Genomic DNA, 23,575 nt, shown 5'->3' on the forward strand with positions numbered 1-23,575 from the left:
TGATTTTTTATCCACCCAAAGTACTTCCCTTAAAAGTACTTCCCTTCGGCAGCCATACACTCCCGAAGTCGTTGTTCCCAGTCGTTGCAGCAGCGCTGAAAGGCTTTATCCGGTAGGATCTTTAACATGTTGGTCACATTTTTTGAATGTTCTCCAGAGTCCCATAATGAAATTTTTCAATTTCGGGAAAAGAAAAAAGTCACAAGGACTCAGATCAGGTGAATAGGGGGCTGTGTAGCAACAGGAATGCCTTTTGAGGAAAAAAAATCCGTGATGGAAGTCACCGTGTGACACGGGGTGTTGTCACGAAGCAGCAGTGTCCGTTCTCACTCGATTCACACTATTCTGAAGCCTTTCAAAGACGCCTTTGTACAACTATTTGATGACAGGTGGAGCTACCATCAACGTGTGTCGTCATATAGACTGAACGTAATTGTAACAACACATATCCCAGTCTAACTAAGGCATGTACAACCATTACCCCGCTTGGCTGTATATGCGTGAGTCAAATTTTATTACGTTTCGTTATAATTACGTACAATCTACATGACTACTTATAACGCAATGATGATAGCTGCATTCTCAGTTGAAATCTAAATCTGCAGTGCAATAAAGAAGACAGATGACCTTACGACAAAGCTGAACTTCTTTCTGTCTTGGATTACATTACGCTCGTAGGGCACCATCTTTCGCATGGAATCGAGCAAGACGTGGTTGTCAGTTTGTCATGGAGGAGCAAATTACTTTCGCACGATACCCCTGCTGTCAAGAGAGGAAATCAGCTTTATTTCGATCTTCGATTTGCTCCTTCGAAATTTTTTGGGTTGAGAAGATGTCTTAGTGTACTATTCATCACTTTGCCGCTTTGTCTCAGGACCGAACACAGAATTATAGGATTCATCACGTATGACCACACGAGTGCTCATTGGCAGTGCTCTACAGAAGATCAACGCACAAGTTTCTTTAATTGTTCTTCTGCACAGCTGTGCGGTTCCATTTTGGCATAAACCCTTCGCAAGCGCAAATTTTCAGTCAAAATTTAATGTCGTGTGAAAGGGTTTAAATTTAACAGTCAACCATCATCTTTATCGTTAAACGTCACACTGATATCACAAGAGCATGCAGAAGTTCGACGTTTTCGTCGGATTTTAACGTCTCCTCGAGCGACGTTCATCTTCAACGCGTTCTCGGCTTTCCAAAAATTATTTGTGCCAGCGAAAAACTTGTTCTCTTAGTAAGGAATGTCCACAATAGGTCTGTTTCTTTTTTTACAAAGGTCACATTTGCCGATTTTCCCAGTTGATACAAAACTTAATAGCATAACGTTGCTCTAAATTCTGCTGTTCCATATGCGTAACACACAACAAACACACAGGTTTACTGATGGCGCTCTCAAAAATCATATGATGGCTGTAAGGAACTAAGACTCGGACTGAGCATCTGGAAGGGATGAACACACGGGTCTAAACAATTAGAAAACAGCGTTGCCAGACAGCTCGCAACATTGTCAGTCACATTACGTTTCTCACACACCTCGAATGTACAGGATACTGATGATCTGAAACTCCACATAGATCACAATTTATTAAAATGATGTACACCACTGGCCATTAAAATTGATTCGCCACAAAGATGACGTGCTACAGACGCGAAATTTAACCGACAGGAACAAGATGCTGTGATATGCAAATGATTAGCTTTTCAGAGCATTCACACAAGGTTGGCACCGGTGGCGACACCTACAACGTGCTGACATGAGGAAAGTTTCCAACCGATTTCTCATACACAAAGAGCAGTTGACCGGCGTTGCCTGGTGAAACGTTGTTGTGATGCCTCGTGTAAGGACGACAAATGCGTACCATCACGTTTCCGACTTTGATAAAGGTCGGATTGTAGCCTATCGCGATTGCGGTTTATCGTATCGCGGCGTTGCTGCTCGGGTAGCACTCGAGATGACAGGCATCTTATCCGCATGGCTGTAACGGGTCGTGCAGCCACGTCTCTATCCCTGAGTCAACAGATGGAGACGTTTGCAAGACAACCACCATCTGCACAAACAATTCGACGACGCTTTCAGCAGCGTGGGCTATCAGCTCGGAGACCATGGCTGCGATTGTCCTTGACGCTGTATCACAGACAGGAGCGCCTGCGATGGTGTACTCAACGACGAAACTGGGTGCACGAATGCGAAAACGTCATTTTTGCGGATGAATCCAGGTTCTTTTTACAGCATCATGATGGTCGTATCCGTGTTTGGTGACATCGCGGTGAACGCACATTGGAAGCGTGTATTCGTCATCGCCATAGTGGCGAATCACCTGGCGTGATGGTATCGGGTGCCATTGGTTACACGTCTCGGTCACCTCTTGTTCGCATTGACGGCACTTTGAACAGTGGACGTTACATTTCAGATGTGTTACGACCCGTGGCTCTACCCTTCATTCGGTCCCAGCGAAACTCTACATTTCAGTAGGAAAATGCACGACCGCATGTTGCAGATTCTGTACGGGCCTTTCTGGATGCAGAAAATGTTCGACTGCTGCCCTGGCCAGCACATTCTGCAGATCTCTCACCAATTGAAAACGTCTGGTGAATGGTGGCCGAGAAACTGGGTCGTGACAATACGCATTTCAGCAGGATAATGCACGACTGCATGTTGCAGGCCTTTCTGGACACAGAAAGTGTTCGACTGCTGCCGTGGCCAGCACATTCTCCAGATCTCTCATCAATTGAAAACGTCTTGTGAATGGTGGCATAGCAACTGGCTCGTCACAATACGCATTTCAGCAGGATAATGCACAACCGCATGATGCAGGTCCTGTGCAGGCCTTTCTGGATACAGAAAATGTTCGACTGCTGCCGTGGCCAGCACATTCTCCAGATCTCTCATCAATTGAAAACGTCTGGTCAATGGTGGCCGAGCAACTGGCTCGTCACAATACGCCAGTCACTACTCTTGGTGAACTGTGGTATCGTGTTGAAGCTGCATGGGCAGCTGTACATGTACACGCCATCCAAGCTCTGTTTGACTCAATGCCCAGGCGTATCACGGCCGTTATTACGGGCAGATGTGGTTGTTCTGGGTACTGATTTCTCAGTATGTATGCACCCAAATTGCTAGAAAATGTAATCACATGTCAGTTCTAGTATAATATATTTGTCTAATGAATACCCGGTTATCATCTGCATTTTTTTTTTCGTGTAGCACTTTTAATGGCCAGTAGTGTAATATTAAGTGTGTATTAAGTACTTGTACCAGATAAGAAAGCCTTTTAAGCGGATAGCAGTCCCAATACGATCTGCAGTCGGCCCGTCACTACTGTCACGCCTGGGGCTTGTTGCAGACGAACTGTGATAACAACGGCACGGTGTGCGGCGCCGACGGCGTGACGTACCGGTCGGAGTGCGCGGCGCACGCGGCGCAGGTGCCGGTGGACTACGCTGGGCCCTGCACCGCCGTGGGCCAGATCGGGTCTCGGCCCGCGCCGCAGTGCGACGCCGTGGGGGTGCGCTGCCCGCCGCTGGCCGCCGCCGCCTGCCTCGCCGTGACTCCTCCGGGCGCCTGCTGCCCGCGCTGCGCCGGCGCCGTCCGCTTCCTCTACAGCCAGAAGCAGGTGCGCGGCAAGCGTCGCAGCGGCATTACTTGGAACGAACGAGGCACCAGACACGCGGGGAATTCCAATTACTTCGTACCGGGTGGTTGCAATTACACTTCCCCTATTTAACACGTTATAACACAGAAACTAATTACCGTGGGAGTAACAAACTCCGTAGCATTAATGTCAAGGACACGGGGAGGAGAAATAATGCAGAATCAGCTCTACTGAGACGCTTTTAATGTGCTGTTGCGGTACGTCGTGCTGTTACATACCGGTACCATTACTTCTACAAAAGGGGCTCAATATGGCGCCCGTCAGTGTCCAGAAGAGCCCGAAAGCGCAGAATTGCGTTCCGCACAGCAGAACGAAGTATGGAGGAGGAGGAGATTACTGTTTAACGTCCCGTCGACAACGAGGTCATTAGAGACGGAGCACAAGCTCGGATTAGGGAAGGATGGGGAAGGAAATCGGCCGTGCCCTTCCTAAGGAACCATCCCGGCATTTGCCTGAAGCGATTTAGGGAAATCACGGAAAACCTAAATCAGGATGGCCGGACCCGGGATTGAACCGTCGTCCTCCCGAATGCGAGTCCAGTGTGCTAACCACTGCGCCACCTCGCTCGGTAACGAAGTATGTTCGTAGGTATGCTGGCTACCTCTTTTGATATCCTGCGCTTCAGATCAGCACTTATGTGAATGTTCACCTAGCAAACCGTGTCCTCCAGGTAGCGCCACAATCACAAATCACAGGGACTGAGATCAGGCGGATCGTGCCACCCAAGCATTTGGAAACGATCGGCTGATAATTCGATCGTTTCCAAATGTGCTTCGGAGAAGCACGTGAACTTCACGAGCGATGTGCAATTGGCACCATCTTGAACAAAGGCTGTTGAGTTCTAAGCGTCTCTCCCCTGTATGTGAAGCATATCGCGTCAACGCTGGCTAATCCCACGGCACGTTTTTGGTGCTTAAGCGCCAAACTGTTCAATAAAGAATGGGCCAATGATGAACGTAGCGGTCAAGTCACACCATACGGTGTCACGTTCGCCACACAGAGGAACTTCATGCACAGTGACTGGAGGTGAAGATCCCCACACTCGACAATTCTTTGTGTTTACCTCACCCGTCAGAGAAAATTGAGCTTCGTCTGTCCGTAGGATGGTCCAGTCTAGCCCTCGTCAACTTCAATCCTTGCGAGGAAGTGGAGAGCCAAGTTAATACGCCGTTGTGCGTTCTGTGGTGCAAGCTACAGTGTGATATGGATCTTATACGGAATCCATCTGAGAATCGTTCCAAGCACCTTCCGTACAGTGGACCACGGGATGTTCAGCTGTCGTATACATCACACGCACTGTTGGCGATCGGAAATTCCGCGCAGCGTTGTCTGCCATAGCAAGAGCGATTTCATCAGCCAGCTGTGACGCAACCGGCCGTCGGCCTCTTCCCGGAGGGATACTCAGTTCTCCAGTTGATTCGAGCTTCTTCATCATGCTCAGCACAGCAGGCGAAGAAAGAGGACCCATCCGTAATCCTTTCAGGCGGCGATACTGTCGAGCCGGCTGTGGTGGTCTAGCGGTTCTAGGCACTCAGTCAGGAACCGCGCGACTGCTACGGTCGCAGGTTCGAATCCTGCCTCGGGCATGGATGTGTGTGATATCCTTAGGTTAGTTAGGTTTAAGTAGTTCTAAGTTCTAGGGGACTTATGACCACAGATGTTGAGTCCCATAGTGCTCAGAGCCATTTGAACCATTTTTTTTGATACTGTCGAAGTGCAGCTGCAGCATTACTGTTGTTTTGATGCTAAAGCTTCACCAGTAATGCTCCTTTTGCCCAATCTCGTATTGACACGTCAATAAGTGCACTGTGATTGGTCTGGTGTGTGAGACCGTGAATCACTATGACTGATCACGGCGCCTGGTGGCCAAAGTTGGAACTTGACGGTAGCGCTGTGACGCATGGAAATCATGCACCTCATGCTCTGGACATTAATTATACCAAGTCTGATACTCAAATGGTAATTAGTTTTCGTGTTATAAAGTGTTAAATAGGGAAAGTTTAGTTATCACCGCCCGGTACATTGAATGCGTTGTAGTTGTTATTGTTCTTGTTGTGGTCTTCAGTCCGGAGACTTGTGTGAAACAATTCTACACGCTAAGCTGCCCTCTGCATAACTATTCCTCTCTTGGTAATTTCTGCAACCTTCGCCCACCTCAACTTGCTTAACACAGTCAAGCATTTGTCTTCCCGTACAAATTTCTCGATATGTCTGGTCCGTCTTTTACTAAAAAAAAAAAAGGTTCAAATGGCTCTGAGCACTATGGGACTTAACATCTGTGGTCATCAGTCCCCTAGAACTTAGAACTACTTAAACCTAACTAACCTAAGGACATCACACACATCCATGCCCGAGGCAGGATTCGAACCTGCGACCGTAGCAGTCGCGCGGTTCCGGACTGAACGCCTAGAACCGCTAGACCACCGCGGCCGCCCGTCTTTTGCTCAGTTTGGGTCATAAACTTCTTCTCTCCCTATTCTTTTCTCCGTATTCGATTCAGTACCAGACGGGTAATATACATTGCTCAGCCAGAATATTGTGATCACCTACCTAGTAGCCGGTATGTCCATCTTTGGTATGGATAACAGTGGCGACACGTCGTGGCATGGAAGCAATGAGGCCTTGATAAGGTCGCTGGAGGGAGTTGGACCAACTTGTCTCCATCCTGCAGTGCAGGTGTCAAGGACCTGTTCCCCGGGAAGACGATGGATTCGCGCTCTCCCATTGGCCTGATCGAGAAAGTATCGGAATTCATCAGACCATGCAACGCTCTGCCACTGCGCCAGCGTCCAGTGCCGATGGTCACGTGCCCATTTCAGTCGTAGCTACTGATATCCGGCTGTTAACATTGGCTAATGCGAGGGACGTCGCCTGCGGCAGGAGTTTTCGGTGTCCTCTGTGTTCAGACCTACTTGTACTCTACCTAGCATTGAAGTCAGATGTTAATTCTTCCATAGTTCGCTGCCTGTCCTATTCTACCAGTCTGCCCAGCCTACAACGTTTTGTAATGACGGTGGCCACCCAACCCCACGTTTCACCTTGATCTCGCTACGTGTTGAAGACATTCGGGCTGGTCCCGGCAAAGGTTCGAGTCCTCCCTCGGGCATGGGTGTGTGTGTATGTCCTTAGGATAATTTAGGTTGAGGAGTGTGTAAGCTTAGGGACTGATGACCTCAGCAGTTAAGTCCCATAATATTTCACACACATTTGAACATTTGAAGACATTCACCACAGCACTCCTCGAACACCCGACAAGTAACGAAGTTTGCAAAATGCCCGCGCCGAGCGTCTGGGCCATAACAATCTGTCCTCGGTGAAACTCAGACACATCACGCGCCTTCGCCATTCCACACTCTGGCAGCACGCTCGCTGATACTACACGCACCGTTTGCGTGTCTGACTAGCGGTCTTTTCTCGCCTAGTGATGCTGCTAGCGCCAGGACGGGTTGATATCTACATTAGGTCGGTGGTCATAATGCTCTGCCTGGTCAGTGTACAGTGCGTATAAGAATCAAGATGCAACAATAGCGCAGGAAGACGAAGAACGAAGAGGTCGGGTTAGAAAGATGTAAGACAGGGATACAGTCTTTTGATCCTAGTGTCCTATCTATGCATCGAAGAAGCAATCACGAAACAGCATGGTTCACTGCCTGTGCTCGACGTCAGCGTGCAATAACCACTCACAGTCGGCAACTGGGAACACTAGCAGTGGAAGGTATATACAGGTTGAGGGGAGGATGTGGAAAACAGCGCAGTTGTTATAATGTGCAAATTATGAAATTTATCCAAAGTCCAAAACAGCACAATCGTTGGCTTTCAGGCTTTTTGTGTTAGCAGAAGAGACAACACCGTGTTACGAGTGGAGGCCGAAATGCACGCGTTTAGCTCACGCAGGCTGGCGTGAGGAGGGAAGAACTATACTGACGTGAGTTCTGGAACATGACAAGGAGCGAGAATTCGGTATGGATAACAGTGGCGATGCTTAACTTTAATCCATTAATGATGAACGTCGCTCTTGACAGTACATGATTCACAATATTATCCGTTCAGAAGACATTCTTGAAGATAGTACTTATAGTAACTGAATATGGCGCCTTGCTGGGTCGTAGCAAATGACCTAGCTGAAGGCTACGCTAAACTGTCGTCTCGGCAAATGAGAGCGTATGTAGACAGTGAACCATCGCTAGCAAAGTCGGCTGTACAACTGGGGCGAGTGCTAGGGAGTCTCTCTAGACTAGACCTGCCGTGTGGCGGCGCTCGGTCTGCAGTCACTGATAGTGGCGACACGCGGGTCCGACGTATACTAACGGACCGCGGCCGATTTAAAGGCTACCACCTAGCAAGTGTGGTGCCCGGCGGCGACACCACAGGAAGAATTTCCGACACGGCTAGTTTTATAAACTGTTCGTCTTGTGCTGTGGTTAAAGTATACCGTGTGTGGCAAAATGCGGTTATCCAAAACTGGTGCCGAAGCAGTTGAGGTGCATCACGGGCCATATATGGGTTCCACGACAGTTACAGAGATGGCTGTGGGTGAATAGACGTGCAATGCTTGAGCAGGTGACCGCCCAGGTGCTCCAAGGGACTACCAGCAGTGTCTCCTCTACGACTGTTCAGCGAACATTACTGCATATGGGCCTGGTGCGTGGTTCACGATGTTAATCGGTGAAGAAAGCTGCTATCTGCACGTCAGTACCGAAACAGGACGGCCACTTTGTGGCGACAGGTGGCTTCTTCGGATTAATCACGATTTATGCTCCACTGACATCGGCGTGTGCGGGGTGGAACTTGTGACACAAACACCCAGCAACAGAGTTAGGGTCTGTGAATGTTTTCATGCCATTCCCTGGGTGATCTCATCACTCTGGAAGGCACAGTGGACCAAAAAAGTATGCTTCTTTGCTAGAGCACCATGTCCACCCCTACACTCAGTCTGTTTTCTCCTCAGCATCTACCAGCAGGACAACGCAACGTGCCACACACTAAGAGTGTACATACTTGGTTCTAAGGGCACCGCGATGTGTTTGCCGCACTCCCTCGCCGCCAAACTCCCCGAATTTAAACACATGCCAGCTGCACAGTGTCACAACCTGCCAGTACCATCCAGAACTCATCCTGAAAGGCCGCGCTACAAAACGTGGTTATTTAGGGTTTTGGCAGGTTTTCACATTAACGTTAACTGACCGTGTCAAAGAAAGCCTCAAGAGCGTGATTAAAATTCAGGGTGAAAGGATACCGGTGATAAGATTCTTCAGTGATGGTGAAGAAGAATTGCAGGATCTGTTGACTAGAATGAACAGTCTCTCAAGTACAGAACACCGATTGAGAGTACACCAAAGAAAGACAAATGTAATGAGAAATAGCAGAGTTAAGGATGGTAAGAAACTAATGAGGAAGTATTGAATTGGATTGGGGAGAAGAGAAGTTTGTGGCACAACTTGACCAGAAGACTGGATCGGTTGGTAGGACATGTTCTGAGGCATCAAGGGCTCACCAATTTAGTATTGGAGGGCAGCGTGGAGGGTAAAAATCGTAGAGGAAGACCAAGAGATGAATACACTAAGCAGATTCAGAAGGATGGAGATTGCAGTAGGTACTGGGAGATGATGAAGCTTGCACAGGATAGAGTAGCATGGAGAGCTGCATCAAACCAGTCTCAGGACTGAAGACCACAACAACAACAACAAGAAGCTTGATATCAAAATTTGTGACCACGAAGTAAACTAAGTTAGAAATTTTGCTATCTTTTAAGCAAAATATCCTATCACGGATGATGTGTGGAGGACATAAAAAGCGGACTAGGATAGAGAAAGTTGTGCTACTAGCGTATATTGAAATTTAGATGGTCTGATAAGAAAGGAAATGAGGAGGTTCTCCGCAAAGTCGGCGCACAAATGGACATTGGACAACATTAACAAGAAGAAGAGATAGGATGATAAGTGTTAAGACATCATTCCATGATACTAAAGTGAGCTGTGTAGGGTAAATAATGTAGGGGGAAACAGACATATTGGCAGTATGTTGTCAGCTGTCTATCAAGAGCTCCAAATTCACTCCGCAAAACATTTCGGCCTAGGAGCCAATTAACATCCGACGTAGAATGTATGAACTTTTATTGGCCAATTCCTACTCTACAACATTATGGAATAGGAGGCAAACTTTTGCAAGCAATTAAAGGTTACATGGATAATCAGGCAGCAGTTAGAGTTGACGGGAAATTGAGTTCATGGTTCAGAGTAGTTTCAGGGGTAAGACAAGGCTGCAACCTGTCTCCACTGTTGTTCATATTATTTATGGATCATATGTTGAAAACAATAGACTGGCTGGGTGAGATTAAGATGTGTGAACACAAAATAAGCAGTCTTGCATATGCGGATGACTTAGTTGTGATGGCAGATTCGATTGAAAGTTTGCAAAGTAATATTTCAGAGCTATATCAGAAATGTAAGGACTATGGTATGAAGATTAGCATCTCCAAAACGAAAGTAATGTCAGTGGGAAGGAAATCTTGGTTGGTGGCGTTTAATCATGAGTTCCCTAGCCATTGCTGCTTCTTGCTACAACTTTCGGAGATTTCTTTCCGCTGTTTGTCGGAAAACAACGGTGTCCAGAGCAAATTACTCGCTACTGTAAAAGCGTAGTGGGTCCAGACCACGATCCATTGAAAAATAGACTAGCCCATAATGTCCTGGCTGAACAAAATCACCCATTCCTTCGCTATGGGAAAATGGCTGAAGCGTCCACAGTAGCGAGTAGGACGAGTAGACGTGTGCGACCTGGAACAATATGTTACAACGTCCCTTTCTTTCAGTAGTGTTGTATGCCACGTGAAATTAATGTCAAATTTCACGTGTTAATATGTGACTGAATCTTTACTCAATGTAGTGTGGTACATAATAAAGTAAGTGCACATTTGGAGAGTGTAAACCCAATTACATTGTAATTAACAGATCCATTGGGGAGGGAACAATGCACCCATAGATCATAAATTACATTGCAATACAAAGTGCTGTAAATTAAGAGTACAAGCAATCCAAAGAAACTCACCTTGTAAAGAACAGCTGTTTCCAGTAGATCACATTCGAATTTTGTGCAGCACAAGGTGCCCATACTAACAGGGTGTAAATAAACCACTTTTATAAAATCAGATGGATGCAGAGTGCTTCAGATAAATAAATTATGTGTTGCAAACAGTTAATAATTTCCCTATGGATGATATTTCTTCGAATTTTGTTGTGCTGGGTCGCCATTTTTAATACTAGTCGCATACTTTCTGTTCAATCATGTCAAGATTTTGCCATTTTCTGACCTTGTGGAGGCAATGAAAGTTCTAATGGCTTACATGTAAGAAATTTTCGATATTTTCAGACGAATGCCAGGAACCTTTTGCTGTGTCCAACAGTCTCTTATAAACAGAAAGGAGATTGCAGCAACGTCCATGCTTCTTAGATTTTTAATTTACATGTCTGTGTTAAAAATTAGATTCTCCTGACAATACTTTGTATCCTTCAATCTTGGTTGGTGGCGTTTTATCATGAGACTAGTTCGTATTTTTACACATACTCCGCTTCTTTATATTGGAATAATAAACTGTTGTTTTGTTTGCTTGCACCACTGAAGTAAGTCAAGATGTGCTTTCTCAGATATATTGAGAAGATAAATATATTATTTGTTGTTGTCTCATACCTCACTTACATTCTCCCACATGTGTTTTCTTATTTAGATATACTTTCTTTACTGATTACTCTTAAAAGAGATAAATGTTCAGTTGACGTCTGTCATTTATTTTTCTTGCAGTGATATTTCAGGTTATTCGATAATCTGACTACTTCATCTCACGATTTCGAACATTATATTCCATCTTATATTTTGTCGCCTCATAGTGTGGCACAGAGTATTTACGTCATCATCATCATCATCATCATCATCATCATCATCATTTAAGACTGATTATGCCTTTCAGCGTTCAGTCTGGAGCATAGCCCCCTTATAAAATTCCTCCATGATCCCCTATTCAGTGCTAACATTGGTGCCTCTTCTGATGTTAAGCCTATTACTTCAAAATCATTCTTAACCGAATCCAGGTACCTTCTCCTTGGTCTGCCCCGACTCCTCCTACTGCTGAACCCATGAGTCTCTTGGGTAACCTTGCTTCTCCCATACGTGTAACATGACCCCATCATTTAAGCCTCTTCGCCCTGACTGCTACATCTATAGAGTTCATTCCCAGTTTGTCTTTGATTTCCTCATTGTGGACACCATTGTTCCCATATACTAGTACCTGCAATTATCCTAGCTACTTTCATATCAGTAACCTCAACCTTGTTGATAAGGTAACCAGAATCCACCCAGCTTTCGCTCCCATACAACAAAGTTGGTCGAAAGATTGAACGGTGCACAGATAACTTAGTCTTGGTACTGACTTCCTTCTTGCAGAAGAGAGTAGATTGTAGCTGAGCGTTCACTGCATTAGCTTTGCTACACCTCGCTTCCAGTTCTTTCACTATGTTGCCATCCTGTGAGAATATGCATCCTAAGTACTTGAAACCGTCCACCTGTTCTAACTTTGTTCCTCCTATTTGGCACTCAATCCGTTTATATTTCCTTCCCACTGACATTACTTTCGTTTTGGAGATGCTAATCTTCATACCATAGTCCTTACATTTCTGATATAGCTCTGAAATATTACTTTGCAAACTTTCAATCGAATCTGCCATCACAACTAAGTCATCCGCATATGCAAGACTGCTTATTTTGTGTTCACACATCTTAATCTCACCCAGCCAGTCTATTGTTTTCAACATATGATCCATAAATAATATGAACAACAGTGGAGAGTGGAGACAGGTTGCAGCCTTGTCTTACCCCTGAAACTACTCTGAACCATGAACTCAATTTACCGTCAACTCTAACTGCTGCCTGACTATCCATGTAAAGACCTTTAATTGCTTGCAAAAGTTTGCCTCCTATTCCATAATGTTGTAGAACAGACAATAACTTCCTCCTAGGAACCCGGTCATATGCCTTTTCTAGATCTATAAAGCATAGATACAAATCCCTGTTCCGCTCATAACACTTCTCCATTATTTGCCGTAAGCTAAAGATCTGGTCCTGACAACCTCTAAGAGGCCTAAACCCACACTGATTTTCATCCAATTGGTCCTCAACTAATACTCGCACTTTCCTTTCAACAATGCCTGAGAAGATTTTACCCACAACGCAGATTAAAGAGATACCTCTGTAGTTGTTACAATCTTTTCTGTTTCCATGTTTAAAGACTGGTGTGATTATTGCTTTTGTCCAGTCTGATGGAACTTTCCCGACTCCCAGGCCATTTCAATTATCCTGTGTAGCCATTTAAGACCTGACATTCCACTGTATTTGATGAGTTCCGACTTAATTTCATCCACCCCAGCTGCCTTATTGCACTGCAATCTATTGACCATTTTCTCCACTTCCTCAAATGTGATCCTATTTCCATCATCATTCCTATCCCATTCTACCTCGAAATCTGAAACATTACTGATCGTATTTTCACCTACATTGAGCAACTCTTCAAAATATTCCCTCCATCTGCCCAAGGCATCCACAGGATTCACCAGCAGTTTTCCTGACCTGTCCAAAATACTTGTCATTTCCTTCTTACCTCCCTTTCAAAGACTGCTAATTACACTCCAGAATGGTTTTCCAGCAGCTTGACCCATAGTCTCCAACCTGTTTCCAAAGTCTTCCCAAGATTTCTTCTTGGATGCTGCAATTATCTGTTTGGCTTTGTTTCTTTCTTCAACATAACTTTCTCTGTCTACCTGAGTTCTAGTACGTAGCCATTTTTGATGCGCCTTCTTTTTCCTTTTACAGGATGCCTTGACTGTGTCATTCCACCAAGCTGTTTGCTTCATCCTACTTTTACACACTACTGTTCCAAGACATTCTTTAGCCACTTCTAGTACTGTGTCCCTGTACCTTGTCCATTCCTTTTCCAATGACTGTAATTGACTACATTCAACAAACTGGTACCTTTGTGAGATCGCTGTTATGTACTTGTGCCTGGTTTCCTTATCCTGAAGTTTGTCCACTCTTATCCTCCTACATATGGACCTGACCTCCTGCACTTTCAGCCTCGCAATCCCAATTTCACCGCAGATTAAATAATGATCATTGTCCCTCACAGCCTTCCTGAATTCCTGATCTGTTATTATATAGTCAATGACAGATCTGGTTCCCCTGCCTTCCCAAGTATACCAGTGAATGTTCTTATGTTTAAAAGAGGAGTTTGTGATTACTAATCCCATACTGGCACAGAAATCCAAGAGTTGTTTCCCGTTCCTGTTGGCCTCCATATCCTCTCCAAATTTACCCATAACCTTTTCATACCCTTCTGTTCGATTTCCAATCCTGTCATTAAAATCACCCATGAGCATACCACTGTCCTTGTCCTTTACTCTAAGAACTACATCACTGAGTGCCTCATAAAAACTATCCATCTTATCTTGATCTGCCCCTTCACAATGCGAATATACTGACACAATCCTAATTTTCTTGCTAGACACTGTCAAATCTATCCACATCAGTCGTTCGTTTACATACCTTATTGCAACTACGCTGGGTTCCATTTCTCTCCTGATGTAAAGCCCTACACCCCATTGTGCTATTCCTGCTTTGACTCCTGACAGGTAGACCTTGTATTCTCCCACTTCCTCTTCTTTCTCACCCCTTACCCGAATGTCACTAACAGCTAAAACGTCCAGCCCCTTCTTACTTGCAGTCTCTGCCAGCTCTACCTTCTTCCGAGAGTAGCCCCCATTGATATTAATAGCTCCCCATCTCATTACCATTTGTTTGCCAAGTCGTACCTTAGGAGTCCCTGGTTTGTATTTACGTTTCAGTTAGAATTCAAATAATTTGTTAGCATTGTTCAAATCATCTGGCAGTAAAAAGCAGAGGTATATCGAGCTGTGGAGCTAGTGCCACCTATCGCTTTGGGTTACACTGACAATAAATACGTACCATTCAACTGAATATCACATCAGGCTAATATGAACACTAGCGAAAGAAGAAAATGTCCATTAAAGGCAGTATAATTAATATGTTGATGTCATGTGTTCCACATGTGGACTGGTGGATTAAGTTTTACGTCACATCTGTTGCAATATGTTGCATAGTGATAACCTTTGCGTTGCTTGTTATGACTGTTAAGTCGGAATTCGCCAGCAGCCAATAAACTGAGAATTCTGCAGCCGATAACGGACAAAGTTCTTTTTTTTTCAAATATATTGATGCTTTGGAAATATGTACAAACATGGTTTGCAATATGACGTTATTGTATCTGCTGGATTCATAAAATATTAGTGTAGAGAATATTTTGTTTTTATTGAGAACTGAAACGATGTTTTTCGTTCAGACAAGACATTGCCTATAACATATTGTTGTTTTTGGTATGTAGTCTCCATATCTGTCAAATATTTAAAAGAATGCACAAATAAAACAAATTAGTATTTTACTTTTTTATCGTTTTTATCATAAACTATCATCCTAAGGCACAGAAACGATGACAATATCACCCCTGCGAGTAAACAACCATGACATCAGAAATGAACTACTGTATTAACTGCTGTAAGGTCCATTATTGTGTACTGAAAGATTCAGGAATATTTGGTCTTTTTTTGTTTTGTAATGAAGCACGAGTGAGTGGCACATAACTTGAACCTGTCTTAGTGTTTCTGCGTAGGATAATCATGCCAAGGTGGTGGATTCTGTTCCTAAGGATGATCATTTATTATCGAGGATAGTAGCAAAGTAAAATGACTCATTTCAGCAACTGTCGATGTTTCCAAAATTTCTGTCGTGAAATATCGCCGAATACTTGGCGCAGAGCCCACCCGACTAGCAGCGCGTCTTGTGTGCTTGGCAGCCTGTGGATGGTTTTTAAGGCGGTTTTCCATCTGCCTCGGCGAATGCCGGTTTGGATGCTCTTATTCCGCCTCAGTTACACCACGTCGGCGATTGCTGCGCAAACACTTTCTCCTCGTATGTGTACACCATAATTACTCTACCACGCAAACATGCAAACAATTGGGGGCCACACTCGTGTGGTATGAGACGTTCCAAGGGGGGGGGGGGGGGGGGTTCCACTGGGGGCCGAACGGCACAATAACCCTGGGTTCGGTGTGGGGCTGCGGTGGAGTGGGTAGACTGCTTAGACTGCTGTGGCCTGCTGTGGAGTTATGAACCACTGAGAGCCACGGCTGGACGAAACCTCAACGAGGTTTTGATTTTTAAGGTAAATTTGTTATACAATTGTAACGTAAAGGGGTGTAAAGAGTTGAATGTGCACACAAATGACACATTAACAGAACAGTTTCACATTACGGTTGGCATCAATGAACTAACACATAACATATCTAATAGAACTAAAAAGAAAAATGTGAGAAGTGACATAATTAATAAATGAACGAAATAATCAGAAATTAAAACACATACTAGTAGAAGGAACGTTTATTATTTTCTACTTAATTATTTTTTTATATTCTGTATAGAAGAAAAACACCCTTCTGCTAGTGTGTTCTGATTTATTATCATTTCATTCATTTCACTGGTTAAGTGACATCTCATTTTTTGGAGTTTCTGTTAGATGTCTTTTATGTATGGTATGTTAGTTTATTGAAGCCAACCAGAATGGGAACATGTCCTATTACGGTGTGGTTTGTGTGCAGATTTGACTCTGTGCATCCTTCTATGCTGCAGTTTGTATAGAGTAGCGACATTTGCAGGTCTTACTTTGTGTCTGTATTTCTTATCTTATGTTATACCCAGACGTATACTACATTGTGTACTTGATGTTTTAATGTACAGCGGCGTGAGGATGGCATCAGTAAAGTGTGGAAACCTGTAACTTACAGAAAAATAAATAAGAACTAATGGAAAAATATGGACATTGTTTAATTTTTTCTACATAATCTTTATGTAGTTCTGTACATACTTTAGACGAAGCCAACAAGCTACTTTGTGCTGAATTAGACATTTTAAATATGCCAAAGAACCAAAGAAACTGGTACACCTGCCTAATATCGTGCAGGGCCTCGGCGGGCACGCGGAAGTGCCGGTACACGACATGGCATGGACTCATCTAATGTCTGACGTAGTGCTGGAGGGAACTGACACCATGAATCCTGCAAGGCTGTCCATAAATCCGTAAGAGTACGAGGGGATGGAGGTCCTTTCCGAACAGCACATAGCAAGCGATCCCAGATACATGTCTGGGGAGCTTGGTGGCCACCGGAAGTGTTTAAACTCAGAAGAGTGTTCCTGGAGCCACTCTGTCGCATTGTCTTGTTGGACTTGCCGAAGTCCGTTGGAATGGACAATGGACATGAATGGATGCATGTGATCAGACAGGATGCTTACGTACGTGTCACCTGTCAGAGTCGTATCTAGACTTATCAGGGGTCCCGTATCACTCCAACTGCAGACGGCCCAGACAATTACAGAGCCTCCACCAGCTTGAACAGTCGCCTGCTGACATGCAGGGTCCATGGATTCATGAGGTTTTCCCCAGACCCGTAAACGTCCATCCGCTCGATACAATTTGAAACGAGGCTCATATGACCAGCAACATGTTTCCAGTCATCAGCAGTCCCATGTCGGTGTTGACGAGCCCAAGCGAGGTGTAATGCTTTGTGTCGAGCAGTCATCAAGGGTACAGTGGTGGGCCTTTGGCTCGGAGAGCCCATATCTACGATGTTTCGTTGAATGGTTCGCACGCTGACACTTGTTGATGGCCGAGCACTGAAATCTCCAGCAATTTGCGGAAGTGTCGCACTTCTGTCACGTTGAACGATTCTCTTCAGTCGTCGTTGGTCTCGTTGTTGCAGGATCTTTCTCCGGCCTCAGCGATGTCGGAGGTTTGATGTTTTACCAGATTCCTGATGTTCACGGTACACTAGTGAAATGGTCGTACGGGAAAATCCCCACTTCATCCCTACCTCGGAGATGCTGTGCCCCATCGCTCGTGCGCCTACTAGAATACTGTAGTGGCGTAGCAAGACAGCCACGCCACTCGGAAGTAGCCGAAAGGCACGCGTTAAGCTCACGCAGGCTGGCGTGAGGTCTGAAACAGGATACGTAATGAATGCTATAAAGAAAAGTACGTAGCTGCTGGAATACTTAACTTTAATCCACAATTGGTGAACATTGGTCTTGTTACTGTACATGCTTCATTAGATACATAGCAAAGGATAAATGGCGCCTTGCTAGGTCGTAGCAATTGACTAAGCTGAAGGCTATGCTAACTATCGTCTCGGCAAATGAGAGCGTAATTCTCAGTGAACCTTTCCTAGCAAAGTCGGCTGTACAACTGCGACGAGTGCTAGTACGTCTCTCTAGACCTGCCGTGTGGCGGCGCTCGGTCTCCAATTACTAACAGTTGCGACACGCGGGTCCGTCGTATACTAGCGGACCGCGGCCGATTTAAAAGGCTACCACCTAGCAAGTGTGGTGTCTCGCGGTGACACCACAAATACCACTTTCAAACTCACTTAATTCTTGATAACGTGCCGTTGTAGCAGCAGTAACCGATCTAAGAACTGCGTGAGACACTTGTTGTCTTGTATCGGCGTTGCCAACCGCTGCACCGTATTGTGCCTGTTTGCATATCTCTACATTTGAATACGCTTGCCTACACCAGTTTCTTTGGCGCTTCAGTGTAGTTCCATACATACCTTACATGAAGCTAAGAAGCTACTTTGTGCTGCAGCGCACATTTTAAGTAGTTTACGTACAGTGACAGACGCAGGTAAAGTTGGGTGTCCTCGGACGAATGTGTCGCTGAGCAGTGCGTGCGACGGTGTGTGCAGGTGGAGCGCGCGCTGCACGTGAGCAAGGACGCGGCGCTGCCCGCGCTGACGGTGTCTGCTGTGCTGTCGGCGCTGGAGCGGCAGGTGCAGGTGTCGGAGTGCGCGGTGCGCGGCTACCTCAGCGTCGAGGCGGACCTGGTGGCCGTGGTGGAGGCGCGCCGCCGCCCGCCGCCGTCGCGCCTGCAGCTGGAGGCGTGCGCGCGCGAGGCGCTCAAGCTGGCCGCGCTGGTGCGCCGCGCCAGCCCGCGCGTGCTCAGCGAGTTGCCGCTCAGCGTGCTCGTCGCCGCCGCCGTCGCGCACGCGCCCGCCGCCGCCGCCTCCGCCGCCTCCGCGCTCGCCCCCGCCTCTGCCGCCGCGCTGACCCTCGCCGCGGCCGCCTGCGCTCTGTCGGTGCGGACGTAGTAGCGGCTGCCCGCGCCGTCGCCCCAGTATGGCTGTGTTTTGGCTGTCACTTCCCTCTGGTGAAGCTCTCTCTTCGATTTCCTTACATGTGTGTCGGAGGAAACAGTTACCATAAACGGCGAACCCTTCACCGTTAAGCTTTCGCAGTTCCGGAACCACTGTTCTCCGACTGCCGTGAAATCCTCAGAGAACAAAGTCCACGGTCGGTTTGAAACGAGAGCTGAGCACTTGTTACTCGAGTGCGCCGTGTTATCAGACAATAATACAGAATCTGCAGTCAGAAAACGTGCAGCACGGTATTCCACTGGACTCATTTACGTCCAGTGCCAACAGTTGAAAGCGTTATTGTCTTCCAGTAGGTTAGAAGCAGAGTAGAAGTGCCACGTGACTCAGTCACTGAATTGCACGTCGGCTTCATTACCCGACGAAGTATCTTCGTTTTGCACTCGTCACAATTTTAATGCCGTGACGAATTAAGTCTGCAGTTGCTCCCTATATTACCATTTCCGTGTACTAGCTGTTGTAAGGTGTTTGCTCAATGAAGCAGCGATTCTGTGTTGGAAACATTTGTCGGAGTATAGTTTTATACTGTTAATACGGCTAGAAAAGAAGAAATCGTAGTTCGTACATAAGCTACATACAAGGAGTAAGAGCCTACTCTGTAAAGGTGCCAACAGTAGTTAAAACTGTGCTCGTCTATTTACTATGAAAGTTAACTCGGATAAAAGTGAAACTCTTTACGAGTAATATGTAATTTCTTATGAGCACAAGTTTGTAGGAGAATGTGTTCTTCCCCGGTTGTAATGGCAAGTCGTTCAACATTTTAGATATTCCCTTTTTATATCATCTTGACGTTGTCAGAACGGCTGATAGTGAAGTCGTAGTGATCGCTCACACTAAGAGTGTAACAGCCTATGGACTTGTATTTTCTTTCTTATAACGCAGTAAGGCACTACAAGCGGAAAAATCTCAAATCTTGGTAATACTGATACCTACAGCAGTCTAAAGCTCTTTCTTCACCACTGACCATTTTCTTATTACTAGTCACTCTAACTATAACTAGTATTAGCTACAAGTCTTTAACTTCTTGCGTAAGAAATCTAAAAAGAACCCCTGCTAAAAATTATCAGTGTTGTGCGTGGCCAGTTGAAAGAAAAAATGGTGAAACAATTTGTCAGAAGATCGCAGTTACGTTCGACTGCCACGCAAGACTTTCATCCTTTTTCATAATGTCATTTCAAAAGTAGCACTGTCAACTTCGTGATGAACGTCTACTACTCTACAGCTTCTATTAGAATCGTTGTTTATGAAGTTGAGCTTAGTTCCCGATTCACTGCATTTAGTACGGAAGCCGACTCAACTATGTCTTCTGTCTTGTGCAAGTCTTCGCAGATTATCCCTACGAGGCAGCACGGAAACTGTCACTACAGAACTCCATGCTATTTCAAGTCTCACAACAGCCACCGAACCACACAAACGTTGTATTTTAAACTCTTTACATATATTGTTACATTAATATGAGTTCCCCCTAAAAGTTTGCTGTTCAAATCAGTTGTTCTTTTTTATGTTTGTAATTTCTTTAACGAGTAGACTAAAATTTAGTATTGTTTTCAAGTTACTTACATATACAAGTACTTGCATACAATACAGACGGTGGCGAAGAATATTTACTTAATTTTCGAAGCAGATTCATGATACGCCGTCAAAAATGAGTCAAGTGGGAATGATCAGTTAGAGTCAAAGAACAAACATTAAAACAATGTTTTTTATAGGTGAACTGTTCTAACAAAGAGACATTTTGTCCTACACAATGATATCGTCCATTAAACAACGAAGAAGCAAGTAGAACTAATACACTATGGTCAAAATGCCTATGAAGCTGTTCACTGACAGTACTCTGTCTTCATTTTTAATTTATTCTCTTCCAGTGATATTCACATTAATACCAAAGATTTAACCGAAGACGAACTTTTTCAGGTACAAATGTGTTATTTTTAATCTGCCAACGCAAGGCGTTGGTATTTATACACAATATGAATTGGAGAATTTTTGTAGAAAGTCATTTGAAACGAATATTTTGTTGATTGTATCAGATATTGCTAGTCCTGTTTGTGAATTAAAATGATTTTCTATGTAAAACTTACATTTATGTAAATTCTAAAGCTGTTTAATTCTCCATGTTATTAATTTTTATTAAATATAGAGTCATATGTACCAACGCTGAAAGATTTTTTAAGATCCTGCATAAAAACAAAAGTTAAATCAACACCTAATCAGCTGATCGTAAGTTACAAATATTTCAGCTGTATTACCCTAGTAATCCATCAGCAGGTGAATATACTACCCCTTGATTGAGCCCAGGTCCTGACACCATAAATGTCTTATCAGTGTCCATGGTAATTGGCTTATGTTTCTCAAACAACGCAGTAGTTTGGAAAGCAGTACTGTTGTTACATTTGAACCAAAAACTAAGTTTTAAGCTGAAATTAATAGTTAATTTTTGTGTACATTATATCTAAACACAGTAAAATACCCAGTAAATTATTGTCATTAGATCTCATAACAAAGTACCGACTCAAAAGTTACTGATGTCATATATTTTTGCTCAATTTTTCATTGTCCAAAGCCCTTTCTCTAATATTACGATGTAGATATTTAAAGTTGTTATTAATGTGAAATATAGCAAGATTTATATTGTTTCAGTTTTATGATACAAATAAACTCATATACTCTTTGTACGTATGTTTCTATCTTATTATCCTATAATAAATTTCACATTGTTTTATATTATCACATAAAACTTTTATGAATGGATCGTAGCGGTGTACTGAGCAGCACGTATCTTTCACCCTCATGTTCTGTTCCGTCGTTACTAACTTTTCTGTATCTCTTCTAACCTCTACCTGTTTTATGGTGATGTGTATCGTGCAAAAACTTTCAGTGAAAAGTTCCACTCATGAATTCGGGACTGCAGTACATCCTAAAAAGCTCTTCAAATATTTTATTGAACGGTTTCAGTTTTACGGAAGAAATGTGTGAGTGAACGCTTACGTTTACGTGGACACTACAATTATCAGTAACATCATTGAAGTTACGAGAAGAATGAGGATAAAGTAGTAGAACTAAAATGAATTAATAAAAGCGAAATACTTACCACGAAAGAGATGCTTGAATTAAAACGTTGCTCTCACATACGTTAACCATTTAAGTGAGCATGACTGATTTATCTGTTCATGGACTACCCGTTTTTAATGGATTCGACGGATATATCCGTCCGCGGAATTATTTAGGTTGCAGTTATCATGAGTGACGATTTTCTGGCTGGCATGTGCTATAAAGCTCTTATAGGGTAGGTGCATAAGTTCGTAGCGTTTTTGCATAAGTTTAATAAACGCAACATATACACATAACAGAGACTTTAGCAATCAATAATATATTTTCTTTCACTATTTACAACAGTCTGCCGACAATGGGGTGACTTCTCGATTCCGCCATTGTGAAAATCACGTGTTTCGAGGCAAGGAACTCCTCGAGCCATGTTCAGAGTCCATTTTTATCCGTAAAGGAAGTCGCTTGAAAAGAAAGGAAAGGTGAAAACCTGAGGGTGCAATATCGGATGAGTAAGGTGTGGAAAGACTTCTAACCCCAACTCCTGTATTGTGTTTTTTGGCAGTCTGTCATAATGCGAGCGTCGTTACCGTGGAGTAGCGCTTCACGCAATCTTAACTCCTCGTTGTTCCTGGACTGTGTCCGCAAGACGTCTTAGTTGTTGACAATAAATGTCAGAAGTGATGGCTGCACCAATGTGAAGCATTTCGTAGTACACCACGGGTCGTTGTTCCGCCACATGCATAAAGTCAGCTTTTGCGGATGTGCACATGCCTTTGTACGGAGAGTTGGTGAACTGTTTGACTCAACCACTATTAAGTTATCCTTAGGTTAGCATAAAGTCACCATTTCTCGTCTCCAGTAAATAGACAAAATAGGAATGGTCGGTGTTGTTCGCTAGCCTTTTGATGACGAACAAGCAGAGAAGCACATATGACCACACGCTGATTGTTGTGATTTCGGGTTAGATCATGTGGTACACACACATCAAATTTTTGAAACTTGCCCATTGCATGCAAATGTCGCATTCCTTGCCGTGCACGGTCCAATGGCATTATTCCCGTACACGGCGCAAATGTTTCTGACGGCGCCACTGCGGTCATCCCTCCATTGAACACAAACAGAACAACCGGCACTCCATTTTCTAGTGTCCTCAACTCCAGTCACTGGCTCCAAATGATAAAATGACAATGTGTGATCTAAAATAGCAACTGTTAACTACAAATAAAACCTGAGTACCAACATGCATAACAAAAACCATAGGAAATTATAAAATCGTTCAAATGACACTGAACACTATGGGACTTAGCTTCTGAGGTCATCAGTCCCCTAGAACGTAGAACTACTTAAAACTAACTAACCTAAGGACATCACACACATCCATGTCCGAAGCAGGATTCGAACCTGCGACCGCAGCGGGTCGCGCGGGTCCAGACTGAAGCGCCTAGAACAGCTGGGCCACTCCGGCCGACTAGGAAATTATACACCAATTTAATGGTTAGTGCTTCCTTCTCTACATAGTAGCTCTTGTTAATCAAGATAACTTTTCTTATTATGTGA

The 23,575-nt window shown here is 44.3% G+C and overlaps 1 protein-coding gene across 1 annotated transcript in view; it reads left to right on the forward strand.

Annotated features, from left to right (window-relative positions):
• The window catches only part of LOC126456654 (reversion-inducing cysteine-rich protein with Kazal motifs), a 350,749-nt gene extending 331,842 nt beyond the window's left edge, over window positions 1-18,907 (forward strand). Inside the window, exons 15-16 of the mRNA XM_050092398.1 lie at window positions 3,345-3,614; window positions 18,506-18,907. Coding sequence (XP_049948355.1) covers window positions 3,345-3,614; window positions 18,506-18,907 — 672 coding nt within the window. The remainder of the gene's footprint in view (window positions 1-3,344; window positions 3,615-18,505) is intronic.
• Window positions 18,908-23,575: the final 4,668 nt, after the last annotated feature.

The sequence above is a fragment of the Schistocerca serialis genome, chromosome 2 (assembly GCF_023864345.2).
Source record: "Schistocerca serialis cubense isolate TAMUIC-IGC-003099 chromosome 2, iqSchSeri2.2, whole genome shotgun sequence".
Taxonomy (NCBI): domain Eukaryota; kingdom Metazoa; phylum Arthropoda; class Insecta; order Orthoptera; family Acrididae; genus Schistocerca; species Schistocerca serialis.